The 17,648-nt window shown below is 34.9% G+C and overlaps 1 protein-coding gene and 1 pseudogene across 8 annotated transcripts in view; one reads left to right on the forward strand and one right to left on the reverse strand.

Annotated features, from left to right (window-relative positions):
- Positions 1 to 17,648, forward strand: part of PIK3C2G (phosphatidylinositol-4-phosphate 3-kinase catalytic subunit type 2 gamma) — a 365,888-nt gene that overhangs the window by 133,752 nt on the left and 214,488 nt on the right. For all 8 annotated transcript variants that reach the window (XR_005379904.1, XR_005379905.1, XM_038576933.1 and 5 more), the window contains one exon: positions 3,943 to 4,131. Coding sequence is in view for 6 of the 8 variants with exons in the window: in XM_038576933.1 (XP_038432861.1) it covers positions 3,943 to 4,131 (189 nt within the window). In the remaining 2 variants the exon portion in view is untranslated. The remainder of the gene's footprint in view (positions 1 to 3,942; positions 4,132 to 17,648) is intronic.
- Positions 6,575 to 11,208, reverse strand: LOC102151718 (annotated as a pseudogene).

The raw sequence follows: 17,648 nt of genomic DNA on the forward strand, positions 1-17,648 counted from the left end.
TTGGGAGAGCAGGGAACCCATCTATCTTATTTGTCACTATATTTTCAGTATTGTACACTGTGCTGATAAATAATACATGAAAATAAATGTTATAATGAATAAAGTTCCTTCATGTAATATCTGATATAAAAAGTTGCCTTAAGGATTGTAAATGATGGAACAAGAATACTCATAGTCCTCATGACACATTTTGATAATCCATTGTTATATTAGACTACTATTAACTAGGTGAAGCATTTCTTACTCTATTTCTATTATTTACTCAAAAATATAAAACATTAGATTTAACAAGTATGTCACATATCAGACTAACATATTGTAATGTTTTTTTAAATATGAAGAAGATGCCATGCTTTGAAAATTTAAGTATATTCAAACAAGAAAGATCAAAAGCAACAAATTAGGATAGTAACTTCCTTTAAATATTAGAAGTTTGTGGGCAGCCCTGGTGGTGCAGCAGTTTAGCGCCGCCTGCAGCCCAGGGCATGATCTGGAGACCCTGGATCGAGTCCCATGTCAGGCTCTCTGCATGGAGCCTGCTTCTCCCTCTGCCTGTGTCTCTGCCTCTCTCTCTCTCTCTCTGCAGCTCTATGAATAAATAAATAAAATCTTTAAAAAAAAATATTAGAAGTTTGTATTTTTAAGTTTACCCCAATGAATCCCAACTTGTTTTAGACCTCAGTTTAGACCTTCAGTTTCTATTTAAATGAATAATTTATACATAAAACAAGCAGAATTTTCCTCTGTTTCATTTACTCCAATACAATTATTAAGCTCAGTACAGTAGTATTTCATTCTGGATTGTGAAAAAGATGAAGAATGGCCTTCAATGTGATAAAATTTGTGTTAGAATCAGATTAACTTCAAAAAAAATCAGATTAACTTGTTTCAAAATACTACACTCTGTCATTTAGACGGTGACAATTATTCTTTTTAAATTTCTCAGATGTAATCAGAGTCAGGAAATTCAGACTCAATGAGATTCAATAAAAATGTACGTATAGTATTTGTAAAAATTTTAAAAATATATGTTCTTGATAACAGCTAAAAGAATGTTTCTAATTTGAAGAATATTCCAGGCTAAAAGGTAGAAAAACATGTTTTGAAAGAATTTAATGCTTCCATTTCTAGCTATGGAAATAGCTAGGCACTTATTACTCGACTAATCCTCCTGACTTAAAGGAATATGATACAAGAAAAATATATATGAAACAACTGCTTTCAGAAATTGGATGGGGTTTGAGGTGAACTCATGAATAAAGTGGCTTTTAGCCTGGAGGCACTTTCTACATCATGGCTCTGGGAGGTATAATCAAAGAAGATTATCAAAGTAGTCTTGCTGAGATTTAAAAAAAAAAAAATGGGCAGAGATCAGAGTTTAATGATGCTGAGGCAGCTGGAATTTCTAGACCATAACAGTACAGAAGGATAGGAGCTACAGAAATACATAACTAAGTACTAAGTTACTCATGAGCAGGTAAAAATTTTGTAAGGCCTACAAAAGAGCCACCACAGGGAGGTGTGAAATCAATGTAGATTCCACAGATTACACAATGCTGGAAGGCATAGAAATATTAACCAGTGGGCAACCCAGGTGGCTCCCTGGTTTAGCACTGCCTTCAGCCCAGGGCCTGATCCTGGAGACCCCGGATAGAGTCCCACGTCGGGCTCTCTGCATGGAGCCTGCTTCTCCCTCTGCCTATGTCTCTGTCTCTGTCTCTTTCTCTCTCTCTCTCATGAATAAATAAATAAAAATTAAAAAAAAAAAGAAATATTAACCAGTAAGAATTATAGAAGATCCCAGAACACCCCAACCATTCAACAAAGAAACCAGAAAGATGCATACTAAGAATAAGTGTTCTGTAGCCCAAGATTAACGACTATGCTAGGCCCAAACCTAACATATCATAAAAACAAACCTCAAAAGGCTAAAGCTGATCTGCTAGTATTTAAAGTGCCTACTAAAAAATGAAACCTTCAACACCCAAAAGATGGCAACGTGCAGACAGTGTAGCATCTTAAATATTTAACATACAATCAATAACTGTTAGACATAGGAAGACTCAGGAATATATAACCATAGCCCAGAATAGAAGAAGCAGTTAACAGAAACAAATCCAAATATATTTAAACTAGCAGATTATGATTTTAATACAACTATCATAAAGACATGTGTGGTTTTACAAAAAAAAAAAAATGTATATGAGTGAACTAATGAAGTCTCAGTAAATAAAATTGGAAATTTTTAAAAGCTGAAAAACACAATATCTAAATTTTCTAAAAATCCCAGGAATGGCTTAGATTGCATAATAAAGAAACAACAATGAGCTTGAAGAGAGGGCAATGAAAAATACACCATGTTTAAGTACAGAAAAACATAATCATAAAAATTGTGATAGATCTCTATAACTTGTCAGACAATACTGACAATATGTGTATTGGACACACAGGAGTAGAGAGAAAGATCAAGGCCAAAAAAAAAAAAAAAGTGCTAATAGTCAAAATTTCACAAATTTGTTTTAAACTTCAACCCAAATAACTTTACTTATAAAGATATAAGAAACTTAGCAACTCCCAAACAAGCACACAGACACACCCACACACCTATATTATAGTCAAATTTCTGAGTGAAAGGAACTATAAATAAAAGTATTTATTCTGATTCCATTTACATCAAGTTCTAAAATAGATAATAGTAATATAGAGTGAAAGAAATCCTGCCAGTGTTTTATCTCTGTTTGCATGAGAAAACTTTTATCTTGAAAGGAGTGTAGTTTTTATTCAGTATATGCATTTGTTAAAATGTATTGAAATGAATGTGTGCATTCCTTTTGATGTTAATTATGCTTCACTAAAAGAAAGTAAAAGAAAAATATCTTGTCAATATTGGGGAAAAAGGAATTTAATCAGAACAAAATAACTTGGCTTAGTAATAATAATAATTTTATTATGGAACTTTTTCTTCTGAGGACTTTCTGGGGGGGGAAGGTCGTGAGAAAATAGGACAGGGGCCCAAACATACTTTTAAAAGTCTCTATAATCCAACCCTTCCATTTTGTAGATAAAGATGGCTTTGGAAAATGTAAAGAAATATTAACCTTTAAAATATTTTAATATTTCTCATTATCTTTCTCAAGTTTTAGCTAATTTCAGCTAAGCAACACTGTCAGTTTGGAGGAGACCGTGTTCAAAAGCTGTCATTGTCATGTGAGAAATGCTGTCCTCCAGTTGAACTGTGGTTCTGAATGCTTCTGCTGGAGTGTGAGCAAAACATGATAAACTGTCAGCAAGTCAATGGCCCTAGTCCTAGATTTCAATCTTCTGTTTGGAACCATTCTCCAGGGGGAAACACTTGGGCATTTACAGAAATCCTGTTCACTGGCATTTTAACTCTAAACTTTCAGCTAAATATGAGAATTTAAAGCCCAAATCCAAGGATAAATGAGATCTTTTGAAGTTTAGTGTAGAGTTTTCTGAACTCTGATGAAACTCCCTATGAGATAAAGGAATATTACCTTTAAAATATGTCATTTCTTCACAAGCCCACTTGAGTCTAAATTAATTTATAAAGAAAGTAAGAGTAAATTTTCGATTATCTCTGTCCTAACTAGTACATGTTGTGGGATTCAAATAAAACTTGCCCTGCCCTAAAGGAGACAGAGATTCTGTTAACCAAAATAGCCTTTAAAAAAAAGTGGCAAGAATGAGAGGAAGATAAAATAAATGTGAATTATCTGAACTGAACTTTATTTTTCTATAAAAGAATGAAGTTAATAGGAAAAAGACAATAAAATAACCTATCAAATTGTTTCAAGAAAATAAAAGACTTGTTTTCCAAAGTGAACTAAAATGAAATTCAAAGAACTGAGTCAGATTTTGTACTATAACATTTGTTAGTGTACCAAACTCCAATAAATTACAGTTTCCACTCTGGTTTTGCAGACTCTCTGAGGAAAAGAAAAGATACTTATGGTTTTATCGCTTCTACTGCAATAATGAAAACTGCTCCCTTCCTTTGGTCCTGGGTAGTGCTCCTGGATGGGATGTAAGAACTGTTTCAGAAATACATACCATTTTGAGAAGATGGCAATTTTCTTGCCCTTTGGAGGCACTTGGACTTCTGACTTCTAGGTAAGAATTGCATAACAAGCATGATATTACTAATGAGAGAAATTTGAAGAGGAAAAAAATAGGACTATATAATTAATTCAATAATTATTCTGGTTGTTCCCAATTTCAATAGCTATAGATAATAAATTTATATAAATGTAAACTATGAATATAAATTTTAAACAGATCTAAGCTATAATTGCATCTTCTGTATTAAACTGGAAGTATAATTAATGGTCATAGTTTCTTAAATGAAGAATTTAGTTACTCTTACAAAAATAACAAAATAAACAGAGAAGAAGAAAATACTCCTTACCCCTCTCTAAAAAAGTCTTTAATAATTGAGACTGTATCTTTTATACAAAACGCCCCACTTATAGTAGGTGTATAACATGTCAATGATAATGATAAGAATAAGAGGGAAAATCCTATCCCTTGTATATTCTCTAGGTCTTCTCTCAGAATAAAACATACAGGGATGCAGTTGGGGATGGAGTAATGATGTCTTCTTTTAGTTACAGAGAAACATGTGGGAATAAATATGGAAGCTGGCTCTGGTTTGGGAAAACAGCTCTTCCTTGGCTTCTATTTTATATTAATAGAGCCAAGAAGAGTTATTTTAAAACTGTCTTGATAGCATCAGTTCACTGATGCCATGAATAAAGTCTGCAATCTCTAGAATCAGAGAAGAATTGTGGAGCCCAGTTCTATTCTGGATTCTTTTTCAAGGTCCGGACAGAAGAAGAAATGTGGGAGAGAGAGTGACACAAAGCACTTTTCAAACTGATTTACTTACGTTTATGTTGAAATTAGGTACTTTCCAAAACTTCTGGGATGAAAAAGGAGGTGAAGGGGTTCCCTTTTTCTACCACAATGAGATACCATTTCACACTCATTAAGATAGTTATAATCAAAAAGTCAAATAATAATAAGTGTTGGCAAGGATATGGAGAAATTGCAAGACTCATGCATTGCTGGTGGGAATGTAAAATGGTGCAACCACTTTGGAAAATAATTTTCAGTTCAGTTCAGTTAAATATTAAACATTGAGTTACTGTATGACCCAACAATTCTACTCTTAAAGATATACCCAGATAAAATATATGTTCAATCAAAAACTCATACATGAATATTCAGAGCAGCAGTATTCACAACAGCAAAAAAGGAGAAAAAACCCAAGTATCCATCAACTAAAGAATAGATAAATGTGATCTATCCATACAGTGTGCTATCATTCAATAATAAACAGGAATAAATAATAATACATGTTACAACATGAGTAAACCGGGAAAACATGCTAAATGAAAGAAGCCAGTCACAAAAGAACACATATTTTATGATTCCACTTATAAGAAATGTCCAGAATAGGCAAATCTATAGATATAGAAAGTAGATTAGTGATTTCCTAGGTCTAGAATAGGTTGGGAGAAAAGGGCGTTGACTGCTAGTGAATATTAACTTTCTTTTTATGGTTATAGTTACACAATTCTGGGAACATGAAAAAACCATTGAATTATACACTTGAATTGTATGGTATTTGAATTACATCTCAATAAAGCTATTAAAATTTTAAAAGATTAGTTGTAGTGGATCCCTGGGTGGCTCAGCAGTTTAGTGCCTGCCTCCAGCCCAGGGCATGATCCTGGAGTCCCAGGATCGAGTTCCGCGTCAGGCTCCCTGCATGGAACCTGCTTCTCCCTCTGCCTGTGTTTCTGCTTCTCTCTTTCTCTGTGTGTGTCTCTCATGAATAAATAAATAAAATCTCTAAAAAAAAAAAAAAAAGAATATTAGTTGTAAAGGTAAAAATAGAAGTCTGAATCTCTAGATTTCTAAAGCCTAATTTTCTCACCAGAAATTTAATTTCTGAGCCTAATTTAGGTGAGCCTAATTTCTCACCTAATCTCACCTAATCTCACCTAATTTCTCACCAGTATAACAGCTTCCTAGTTCCTAAAGCATAAACTGGCTTAATTGGGGGAGGTGGAGGACTATTATTGTTTTACTGAGATATACCTTGATCTTTTTTAAAGACATTTAAATGTGTCAACTAATACCTTTTTATAGAATTTATGGAACATATCTTAGAAAAATCTTTGTTTTGAATACTCAAGTTTTTAAACTTTATAAATGCTTTTTGATCTTTTTTTTCCCCTTAGATGTAAATAGGTGGTTGTTCTGACATAACAAGAAATCGAATTCCCAGCAAACAGATTTTACTATGTAAAATACATATACCGGAAACATGCAGATCACACATGAATATACTTTCAGTTAACATAGGTACTAGGCATTCATTCAGGGAGTAAATCAGTAATGAACCAAACCTGCATCCATGTGCAATGTACAATTAGCAACAAATTATTTAAGATCCTAAGTATCCATCAATACTAGAAATGAGCTAGGAGACCTCTCTTGCGACAGCTGTGTAAAAGCTGTAACTTGTAATTTTCATGTAGAGGTGGCTTCACATCACATCTCATGAGTTTAGCATTGCACAGCCAAGTACCATGTTGAACATCATGCCAAAGATCGTGAGACCCATAATTCCAATACCAGCACATTCTGATGACCTGAAGCTGAATGCTAATTATGGTCTCAATTTCATCAATACAATATCTGTGTCCTAGAAGCATCTTTGGGCATGTGGGTTGGACCTGTTCAGAGCTTTTGTTTCACAGCACTAAAATGTTGAGTGGAAAGTACTGAGAGTCCTATTTCATTTTTTCCCTATCTGGAAGGTAATAGTTATAAGACTCTTCATACTTTACATACTCTTCTGAGTATGTCATATGGCAACACCCTTGCCTATAAAAACAAATACTCCAGTGGTTACTTCAGCAGCAAATATCACCAGTAGGCAGGTGAAAGAGCCAAACACACACTGCAGCTGCCTCATGGCTTCTTAACACCCAAAGAAGCCCACATGTATTATCAGGGTTCCTGCTCCAAACAGAACATAGAGCTCCAGTAGAAATACTCTGGTGACTCATCCTCTGACAATAAATCCGTCATGGTGCCTCCAAACCAAAACCATTGTCCAAAAGCAATGACAGCTGACCCGGTCAGCCAAAAGAGCTGGTTGAAGCCAAACAATAGGTACTTGATCGACCATGGCCTGTGGAAGTGTCCCACGCTGCTCACTGCTCTAGTGGGATTCTGAGTCCCAACCCCCTGTGCTTGTGCTCAGAGTCGTGGCAACCTCTTACAAAGATCTTTATAAGAATGAAGCCTATAATATTGCTGAATTTTCTTACTTGGAAAATGAAAGGATTTGCTAGATGGACTTCAGTATTCTCTGATACCTGATAAATAAGCTTAATTCTGTTTATAGTGAGCCTCCTCTACCTAAATAGATGCTGAAAATCTATTTGACTCAATATTTTAAATATAAAGATCAAATTGTTCCTTAGTGCCCCATAGTACTATCTAATTTTAATAATCACAATAATCCTATGAGGCAAATACTATTATTATCCCAATTGTACCTGTGAGGAATTTGAGGCTTACAGACATTAAGTTACCCAATGGAACACTAGTAAATTGAGGAGCTCAAGTTAAATCCAGAGATTTAGAGCTTGAAATCTTAACTAAGATGCTTACAACCTTTCTACAGAAATATTCTAAGCTATATACATATTAAATATGTAAATAAAACTATCTTAAATGGTTTTATTATAGTATATAGTAGTACTTAATTATCTTATGCTTGGATGTTTCTACTTCATTCACTGTGTAATTTTTTTTTCCTGAAAAGATTTTTAGAAATTATAGGGACTGGTTTTAAAGTAGAAGTATTGTTTATTAAGTATCATTCAGGAAACTTAGTAGAAATTTGATTTATTTGAGCATTGGACAGTTCCTTATCATGCATCAAAGAAGGTCACAGGAAAGGTTAAAATATTTCCATTGCACTCCTTCTATGACTCCCACTCTCTTTAACTGAACTACTAAAAAACTTGAGGACAAGCTGTTTCCAAAAATGAACCTTTCAACTTCTCTAAATTCAAAAGCTGACTTTTCTGAGAACAAACAGTTTGTGCTTGTTAACTGAGTTGTCAGAGTGAGGTCTTCAGAGATCTGTATTTTTTTCTCCTTTGAATAGTCTATTTTTCCAATGTTTTAACCTCTTGAGAACCGGTGTGCTCCATTTCTAGCTCAGAGAATTTCTAATATTACTATTTATTTAACCCTGTCCAAAGATTCACCCCCTCCTTTTGGTTTATTTTTAGCAAGAGACATGTTGAGATTTAATTTACCTAGTGTGGGGCATGGGGTGTTAATATTTCCACTACTGAGTGCCAGCCGTGTGCTCACCAGGTACTGATATTTCCATTAGAGAAGGCAGTGCTGTCAGAATACCAGAGACCAAGGGCTAAGGTCTGTGGTTCTTGACAGATGGTGTTGCTATTTTCTTGAAGTCTGATGCATGGGCATAACTATTCAACTGCTAATAGCAAGCAGAAATTACCCAAGGAATTAAAAGACAGTTCAAGGAAAGTATTCATTTAAAAATAGCAACTCTGAGTTGGCATCAGAGCATTACATCAGGAGCTTAAATAAAAATTCGACAAGGTACTAGAACTTGCCATCCCACATGATGTAAAATTATTATTTTGCAGGAAGAAGAGCAAGACTTAACAGACAGTGCCTTAGCTTCCAAGATCAGTTTCAAACATGTTTCAAAACATATTTGAAACATGTTTCAAAAACATGTTTGCACAAAACCACTATATCTTTTATTGTTGTGATTAATTTATACTAAAGATATTCTTGACTAGCATTGTAAATAGGTAGTATGGAACATGGAAAAGGGAGACATTTATAATTTCCACATTAGACTAAATAATTAAGTGATGGTTAATGGTGTATCTTTCCCATTTATATATTGGGCACAAGTATGTGTATGTGGAAATTGACATGCAATGAATCAAAGAGACTGAATAATAAGTCACAGTGAATATCTCTAAAGAAACAATTTAGAGAAAAAGACTAATACTAAAGATCACCCCATAGGATATTCCATACTGTAACCAAAGTATTAAGTGCTATATGTGCCCACAGGAGAGAGGGACAGATTCTTTCTGAGAAAGTAAGGAAATCTTCACAAGGGAATTGAATTCTGAATTGAAATATTCATAGTCATTTCCTATGTGGAAAACAGAGGAAATGGCATTTCAGGAAGACTAGCATGTGCATAGTTATAGAGGTTCAGAGAATAGTGAGTAATTTAATATATTAGAAGGGAATTGTACTATGAGACAAGACAGAAAAGGATAGGATGTTTTAGGCCTCATGAGCCAGGTAGTTACTATGGACTCATTTCTGCAGCCCATGGAATTTTGTTAAGAATGAGAGTCATACAATCAGATTTATGTTATATAAGAATAATTCTGGCATCAATGTGAAGGATGGACTAAAAAAAGAAAATGAAAGCAAGGATATTAAATAGATGTCAGGTATTGAAATAGTCCATTTGAAAAATGGTCTGGGCCTGAAAATAGTAGAGATCCACAGAGCAGATCTGAGACATATTTCAAAGGAAAGTGGAAAAAGAGGAGATAAGGATCACTTGGAGCTTTCTGTTTTGGGTAAATGATGGAAAACTGTATCATTAATCAAGACAAGCGTTATAGAAGAAAGAAAACTTGGATGGTGTAAGATACAGGTTCTGTTTTGGACATGTTGTATAATTAAAAACCTGTGGGAGTACCTAGAAGGAGATGACCAGTATGCATTTATATGTTCAGACTTGAAGCCTAGTAGAGAAAACAAATCTTGAAAAATAATATGTGAATTATTGGCTTGAAAGCAGTAATTGAAGCCATAGAAATAGAGGGACTATGTGGATATATGTAGAGGAAGTATAGAAAGAGACAAAAGATGGAATCCTGGAGGACAACATTTTAAGATGAGTATAGAGCAAGCAAAGCCAGGAATGGCAATAGGAAGAGTGACCAAGAGGTCAGAGAAGATCTAGAAAGGAGTGGTAATTTAGAATTCATAAAAAAGGTTTTCAAAAGAGGTGCCTGGATAGCTCAGTCCGTTAGGCATCAGACTCTTGGTTTCAGCTCAGCTCATGATCTTAGTGTCCTGAGATGGTGCTCTACATTGGGCTCCATGCTCAGTGGAGTGTGTGCTTGAAACTCTCTCTCTCTCTCTCTCTCTCTCTCTCTCTCTGCTTCTGCACACTCTCATGCATGCTCTCTTTCTCTCTCTAAAATAAATATATAAATATATAAATATATATATATTTTTAAAAGGTTGTCAAAGGTTTTGGAGAGATATTAAATAGAATTAAGTCTAAAGACAAATAAATGGTTTGAGAATAGAGCAGTCACTGATGATATTTGTGAGAAAATTATGATACTGCAGTAAATTTGGATGCCATACTTCAAGATCCTAAAGAGGAAATAAAAATAAATTAAATAAATTAGGACTCTTGAAATAGGATTTATGGAAAAGGCTTTGAGGTTTGGGGTTTGTATGCTTGTTCAAATAAAAATGCTTCAGGGCAGCCCGGATGGCTCAGCGGTTTAGCACCGCCTTCAGCCCAGGGTGTGATCCTGGAGACCCGGGATCCAGTTCTATGTCGGGCTCCCTGCATGGAGCCTGCTTCTCCCTCTGCCTGTGTCTCTGCTTCCCTCTCTCTGTGTCCGTCATGAATAAATAAAAATATTTTTAAAAATGCTTTAAGCATGTTTACAAATTGACATAAAGGATGCATGAGGAGAAGATCAGAAAGTAGAGAGATGGTGAAGTGGTATAGTCAGACAGTATCAATGGCCAATAGCCTAGAACAAAAGCACATATGGGAACTTTATCCAAGGAAAGGAAGAGAGTAACTTCTTCATCCCAGGTGCAAGACAAGGAAGAGTAGGAATACAATTATAGATAAGTATGACTATGCAAGAGAAAACTGTGGAAGTTTTAATATTGTCTATAAAGAAAGAGTCAATATTCTTCTGTTATACTGAGAATGAGAAATGTGGAATAGCATAAACCCAAAAGTATATATCTTATCTTTTGTGTACCTTTAGAGAGTTTTTGGAGTTGCTTCCAAATTTCACAGTAGACAGCATAAGTTTTGAAATCAGACATATCTGGCTCTGCCACTTATTACTTGAATGACCTTAGGCAAATTTCCTTATCTATAAAGCAGGGGTAATAACATTGTATACCTTATAGGATAAGGTACTTATGAGAGTGCTCAGTAAAATTCTACCAATCGTCCTTATCACTATTATCTGCTCCATAATTATATGAAGAATTTAGAGTTTTCAGATTCTTTCTATGTCAAACTATAAAAATTGGTAAATTTCTGGGAATAATTTCATTTCAACTAAGCTTAAATAAGTTAAATTCACTTGTTAAAATTTATATGATAGAATTAGTATCTTAATAATATTTAGATGCAAAAAAAAATAAAAAAAAATAATAATAATATTTAGATGCTAATAAATATTTCACAATTGAATAATGGCATAGCTTTTAAAGCACTTTCATAATACATGATTTATTCTACAAAACAACCTCTTTAATATTATTACCAACATTTATTTTTTATTTTTATTTTTTTAGAGATGTTATTTATTTATTCATGAAAGACACAGAGAGAGAGGCAAAGAGAGAAGCAGTTTCCTTCCCGTGGGGAGCCCGATGCAGGACTTGATCCCAGGACTCTGGGATCATGCCCTGAGCCAAAGGCAGACCTCAACCACTGAGCCACTCAGGCGTCCCTTATTACCAACATTTACAATTTCCTCCATTTTACAGATGAAGATATTGAAGCCCAATTTGTCTATTCATTTACTCAATGGATTTTTACTCATTTCTTACTCATATAAAGCACCTCATTTGGCCCTAAAGCTAGCATCATGCACAAAAAAGAAATATAATCCTGTCTTTGTGGACTGCTGTCTACTGGAGGTGGGGAGAAATAGGTCATATCATATTATAAATATAAAATGGCAGGTGTTCTAACAGCTCTGAATGAAAGGTACATGGTTCTATGAAAATGTATAACAAAGGAACCAAACCTGTTCTTCAAGTTGGAAAAAGTTTTCCTTGAGGAAGTTATGTTTGAGCTCAATCCAAAGGAAGAGTGGGAATGAATTGGTGAAAATGGTAGAGTAAGAGAAGAGTGTTCTGGGAAGAGGGAATCTGTGCAAGGGCCCTGGAACAGTAACATCATTTAGGAAACTAGAAGAGAGCCAGTGTGCCTGGAGTCTAGGGAAGGAATGTATGATGTAAGATTAACAGATATGTTTAGAAGATGGAACTTGGGACGCCTGGGTGGCTCAGTGGTTGAGCATCTGCCTTTGGTTCAGGGCATGATCCCAGAGTTCCAGGATCGAGTTCCACATCTGGCTCCCTGAGAGGAGCCTGTTTTTCCCTCTGCCTATGTCTCTGCTTTCTCTCTGTGTCTGTCATGAATAAATAAATAAATAATAACATCTTAAAAAAAAAAAAAAAGAGAAAAGATGGAGCTAGAACTGGTTTTCTAAGGGCTCCTAAACAGAACCATATTAAGCGACTTGATCTTTATTCTAGTAGCAATAGAAAAGCACAAATGTTTCTAAGTAAAGGAATATTTTGAACAACTTTGAATCTTTTAAAGATCACTCTGGCTTCTGAGTGAAGCACAAATTTGAAGAGAGAAGCAAAAGTAAATGAGGGGACAGTTAGGAAGCTATAGAAATAGTGCAAGTGTTAGAGGATAGGAAATGAGCCTTAGAAGTATGGTAGTGGTGATGTAATAAAATGAACAGAATCAGAACCCTTAAGAGCAAAAGTGACAGGATTGAATGAGGAAGGGCAGTGAAAAAAGAGGATGTCAAGGATTACTTCTAGGTTTTTGTATAATGCAAGAAGGAAGAAAATGGAAATATTCATTAAGACAGGCCACTCTGAGTGACAAATAGATTTTAGAAGAAGAACCCTGCCATTCAGTTTGGGGTAGATTGGCTTTGATGTGTGCTTGAGATAGCTGTGGTGGTTCAATCAAGAAATCAAAGCTAGAAATCCCAATTTGGAAATCATCCATAGAAAGATAAGAATTAAGTCAAGGGTATAGATAAATTTGTTTAGAAAGTGTGAGAAAAAAAAGATCTTTCATATTTAAACTCAAAATCCCTTAGAAAGAAAGTGTAAGATAGGAAAAAAAGATCTTTCATATTTAAACTCAAAATCCCTTATTCTTTTTTGTAACATCATGCTGCTTTTGCATGTAATGTTGAATCCATCCAAACACAAAATTTCTGGGATGCCTGGGTAGCTCAGTTGGTTAAGGGTCTGCCTTCAGCTTAGGCCATGATCCTGCAGTCCTGAGATCAAGCGTCATGTCATATCATGATTCTGCTCAACAGGGAGTCAGCTTTTTCCTCTCCCTCTGCCCCTCCCCCCCGCTCATGCGCCCACGCTCTCTCTGTTTCTCTCAAATAAATGAAATCTTTTTTAAAAAAACACAAAATTCCCATGTGGTGCCTCTAGTACACCACTAGCTTTATGGAACGCCTTTCTAAACTTGTCTATACGTTAAATCAAAAATATAATCATATAGAACAAAATCAATAGCTACTCTTTATAAATACGTCTAATTAATACCATGAATATACAGTTAATTCTCAATTCCTATATGCAAATCCATGAGCTATCCATCAGAAAGTATCTCTGCACAGTTCCTAATGTCTCTTTGGATCATTTTTATTTCTACTGGGCCAATATCCCAGTCCAGTTAGACAAATTACATTACTATTATGTCTCTATGGATAAATAATAAGTAATAATACAGTAAAGTAAATAAGTTCAAGCTCATCTTGTGGATTTCATATAAGTCTATATTGATGATATCTAGTCAAAATATAAAAAGGCCCTCCTAGAAGCACTATAGAAAGCCTGCTGGCTAGGTGCTTGGGTGGTTCAGTAGGTTAAGTGTCTGTCTTCGGCTCAGGTCATGATTCTAGGATTGTGTCCTGAATTGGACTCCCTGCCTAGCTGGGAGTCTGCTTCTCCCTTTACCCCTCTTCTCTGTTCATGTGCTCTCTCTTTCACGCTCTCTCTCTCAAATAAATAAATAAAATCTTTAAAAAAAAAAAAAAAGAGGAGAAAGAAAGCCTGTTGGTCTGTATTCTAGATATTTGGATTCTAGTTTCAGTGCCACCAACAAATGGCCTTGGACAAACAGCTCAAACTCTCTTTTAGTTTTTTCATCTGTATAATCAGGAGATTGATCCAGGTCTCCAAGTTGAGTTCTAATATTCTGTAATCATGTGAAAATCCTTGAAGTAACATGAATTATTCAGTGGGTAGAGGTTTACAATCATCTTAAAGAATCTTTATTCCTCACTTTCCCTAGAAAAAAATTTCTTATGTCATATCTGATCATTTTTAGTACTAGAAAAATAGCAAATATATTCATATTGACATTTTTATTCCAAGCTGATGCTGATGTGTCATCAGACTCAAAACCTGCTGGAGAAACTGTTCTGCATTTCTGATAGTTTTCTAGTTCTAACCTGACATTGGGGCTTTTAACTATGAATAGCCTCATGGCATTCTGCATGAATTCTCACTGTGTATTCCGAAGTCTGACATTTCTGTTACACTTAAATTTGATCTCGGATTTCTTTGCTTTCCATTTTACCCAAAGTTGCTTTTTTTAAAGGTCGACATTTGTTACATTGCCATTTGGCTTTTACCCATCCCTTCAAAAGTTTTTTTTTTTTTAGTAAGATATTGACCCTGTATCATATTTCAAACTAGAAAAAGAAGAACAAAAGAGAAAAACAATGATGTGGGGAGAAAATAGAAAGGAATAGAAATGACAAAATAACAAGTCAAGTGGAAGAAGTTGAAAAGTGTATTATTATGTTGAAATTTCACTTCATGATGCCGTTGGCCCTGTTGAAGCTTCTCTGGATCTTTGGTGATGTCCCTTTTGCCCTCTGAGAAGAGTTGTAAATGATTAAGGGAAGAGGAATAGTGATCCCCAAATCTGAGTGTTGGTCACATGACTTCAAAGCCAATTGTCATTCAGGGAAAAGATAAGTTGATGTGCTGCTATCTTCAAAACCAACCTGATTCCTTAACTTATGGCCCCACAACAATAACACATGCCAAAACAATACACATGCCAAAACCCAAAACTAATTTTGCAGTCCCCAAGATGCTTACAGGGGTGTTGCAAGGTCAAGATTATTTCCATAATAACTCTAATATGTCACTTGCATCTGTCACGTGTATTCACTCATGGGTGTGGAGTGTTTTCAGACATGCAACAGATTTAATACAGAAACAGATAGGGAAATCTAGCTGTCTTCTATTAAGCCAGACATTCCAGACACTTGCAAAAATCTAAAACAGTATCATTCTTCTCTATTAATATTTTCTTTGTTTTTAAAAGCATAGCTATTTCTCACAGGAATATATTATTTATGTTAACATATAAAGGGGCAGTTGATGTTATCTTAAATGAATGAATGAATTGATAAATATTTCTTAAATGTCCTGAATTGTTTCTAACATGGCAATTCTTGATATGTATAACCCACATAAACAAAAACTCTTTGGAATCTTCCATAGTTTTTAAGAGTGTTAAAATTGTCTTGAGACCAAAAATAGGAGAACTTCTGTTGCACAGCAACCTAAACACTGGGTAGTTTCTACTTCACCTTAAGCCTTAAGAGTTACCTAAGTACTTGATACTCTTACTTTCCTCCCGGGTAAGGATTACCACTCCAACTTAATCCTCTGCTTGGCCATAAACTTTGTGTTTACACTGTTGGCAAAATACAGAGTTTATATTTCACTAAAGTTCCTTTGAAAATGTTTATCTTGAAATTGCTTTCATTTTACTTAATTTTTTCACCTTTGATTTTCTTTTTTGCCATATATCTTAGATTCCTTTTATTAATTTTACAATTCTAGTCTTCAAGTAGTTTTTTCTTTGCATCTGAGTGAACTCACTGGACAATGAACTATGTGCAATTTTTAAATATTTTCTTAACAATTATTGTACAGGGTTATATTTATCTTAGCTGTGGCATTATGTCCTTCTACAGATGCCAAAGACTCCATTGTTAGCTCAATTTAGAGGGAACTGAGACCTGAATAGATAGAATCACTGCTCATGAAACTCATATAAAACTGAATAGTAAGCCAGTCTGATACTTTGCTTTTGACCAAAATTGGTTTTGCTCTGTATTCAGACATGCTTGGAAAGTAAATTAGATAACCTAAAGTTATTTAAATGGACAATTAAAAAAATGATGAATAATCTTAAAGAAGTGATTATTCCACATGAACTTTAGTTATACCTAATTTTAAAACTTCATAATAAATGAATATTCCTCACCTTAAATGATCTCCTCTCCAACAAGTCACAGAATTTTTTTGACCTTGTATCTTTTTAATATCTCAAATCCTATAGATTACCATTTATTACGTTGTAAATGATCTATTTTCTGAATGATTATAAGAAAGACCCAGCAATTGCACTGTTGGGGATTTACCCCAAAGATACAGATGCAGTGAAACGCCGGGACACCTGCACCCCGATGTTTATAGCAGCAATGGCCACGATAGCCAAACTGTGGAAGGAGCCTCGGTGTCCAACGAAAGATGAATGGATAAAGAAGATGTGGTTTATGTATACAATGGAATATTACTCAGCTATTAGAAATGACAAATACCCACCATTTGCTTCAACGTGGATGGAACTGGAGGGTATTATGCTGAGTGAAGTAAGTCAGTCGGAGAAGGACAAACATTGTATGTTCTCATTCATTTGGGGAATATAAATAATAGTGAAAGGGAATATAAGGGAAGGGAGAAGAAATGTGTGGGAAATATCAGAAAGGGAGACAGAACGTAAAGACTGCTAACTCTGGGAAACGAACTAGGGGTGGTAGAAGGGGAGGAGGGCGGGGGGTGGGAGTGAATGGGTGACGGGCACTGGGGGTTATTCTGTATGTTAGTAAATTGAACACCAATAAAAAATAAATTAAAAAAAAAGAATTTAAGTAAATAAGGACCTGTTAATATTAGCCTAATGAATCTTTTCATGATACTTTTGTTTCTTCCCCAGACTCAAGGTATAAAGTCCCTGCCTCTACTAATTAATAGTCCCAAGGTTAACAGAATCACTAGAGTGGCTCCTGGTTTATTATTGGCAGGAATTGTATGTACTTTTCAAGCAAATCAGGTCATTAAAGTACAATAACATGAATGTGGAAAATTCAAAATAGGTTACAGTTCTTCTGTCACATATGACATTTTAGTCTGTAAATATCACACGACAGTCAGAAAATATGGGTAGCCCTCACATTGAGGAATGCGTTACCAAGCACGAAATGCCAATAACTATATCCCAAGAGAATGTTTAAACAGTTTCAGACAAAATCACAGGGAAGAAATGCCAAGATTTATGGACATATTTGTCCATTGATCTTTACCTGAGTTCTGGGCCCTGAAAAGATATTTAGCATAAATTCTCTAGAGGCAGAAATCCCTGTTTGGATCTATTGGGCTAAAAGAATATT

The sequence above is a fragment of the Canis lupus genome, chromosome 27 (genome assembly GCF_011100685.1).
Source record: "Canis lupus familiaris isolate Mischka breed German Shepherd chromosome 27, alternate assembly UU_Cfam_GSD_1.0, whole genome shotgun sequence".
NCBI lineage: Eukaryota > Metazoa > Chordata > Mammalia > Carnivora > Canidae > Canis > Canis lupus.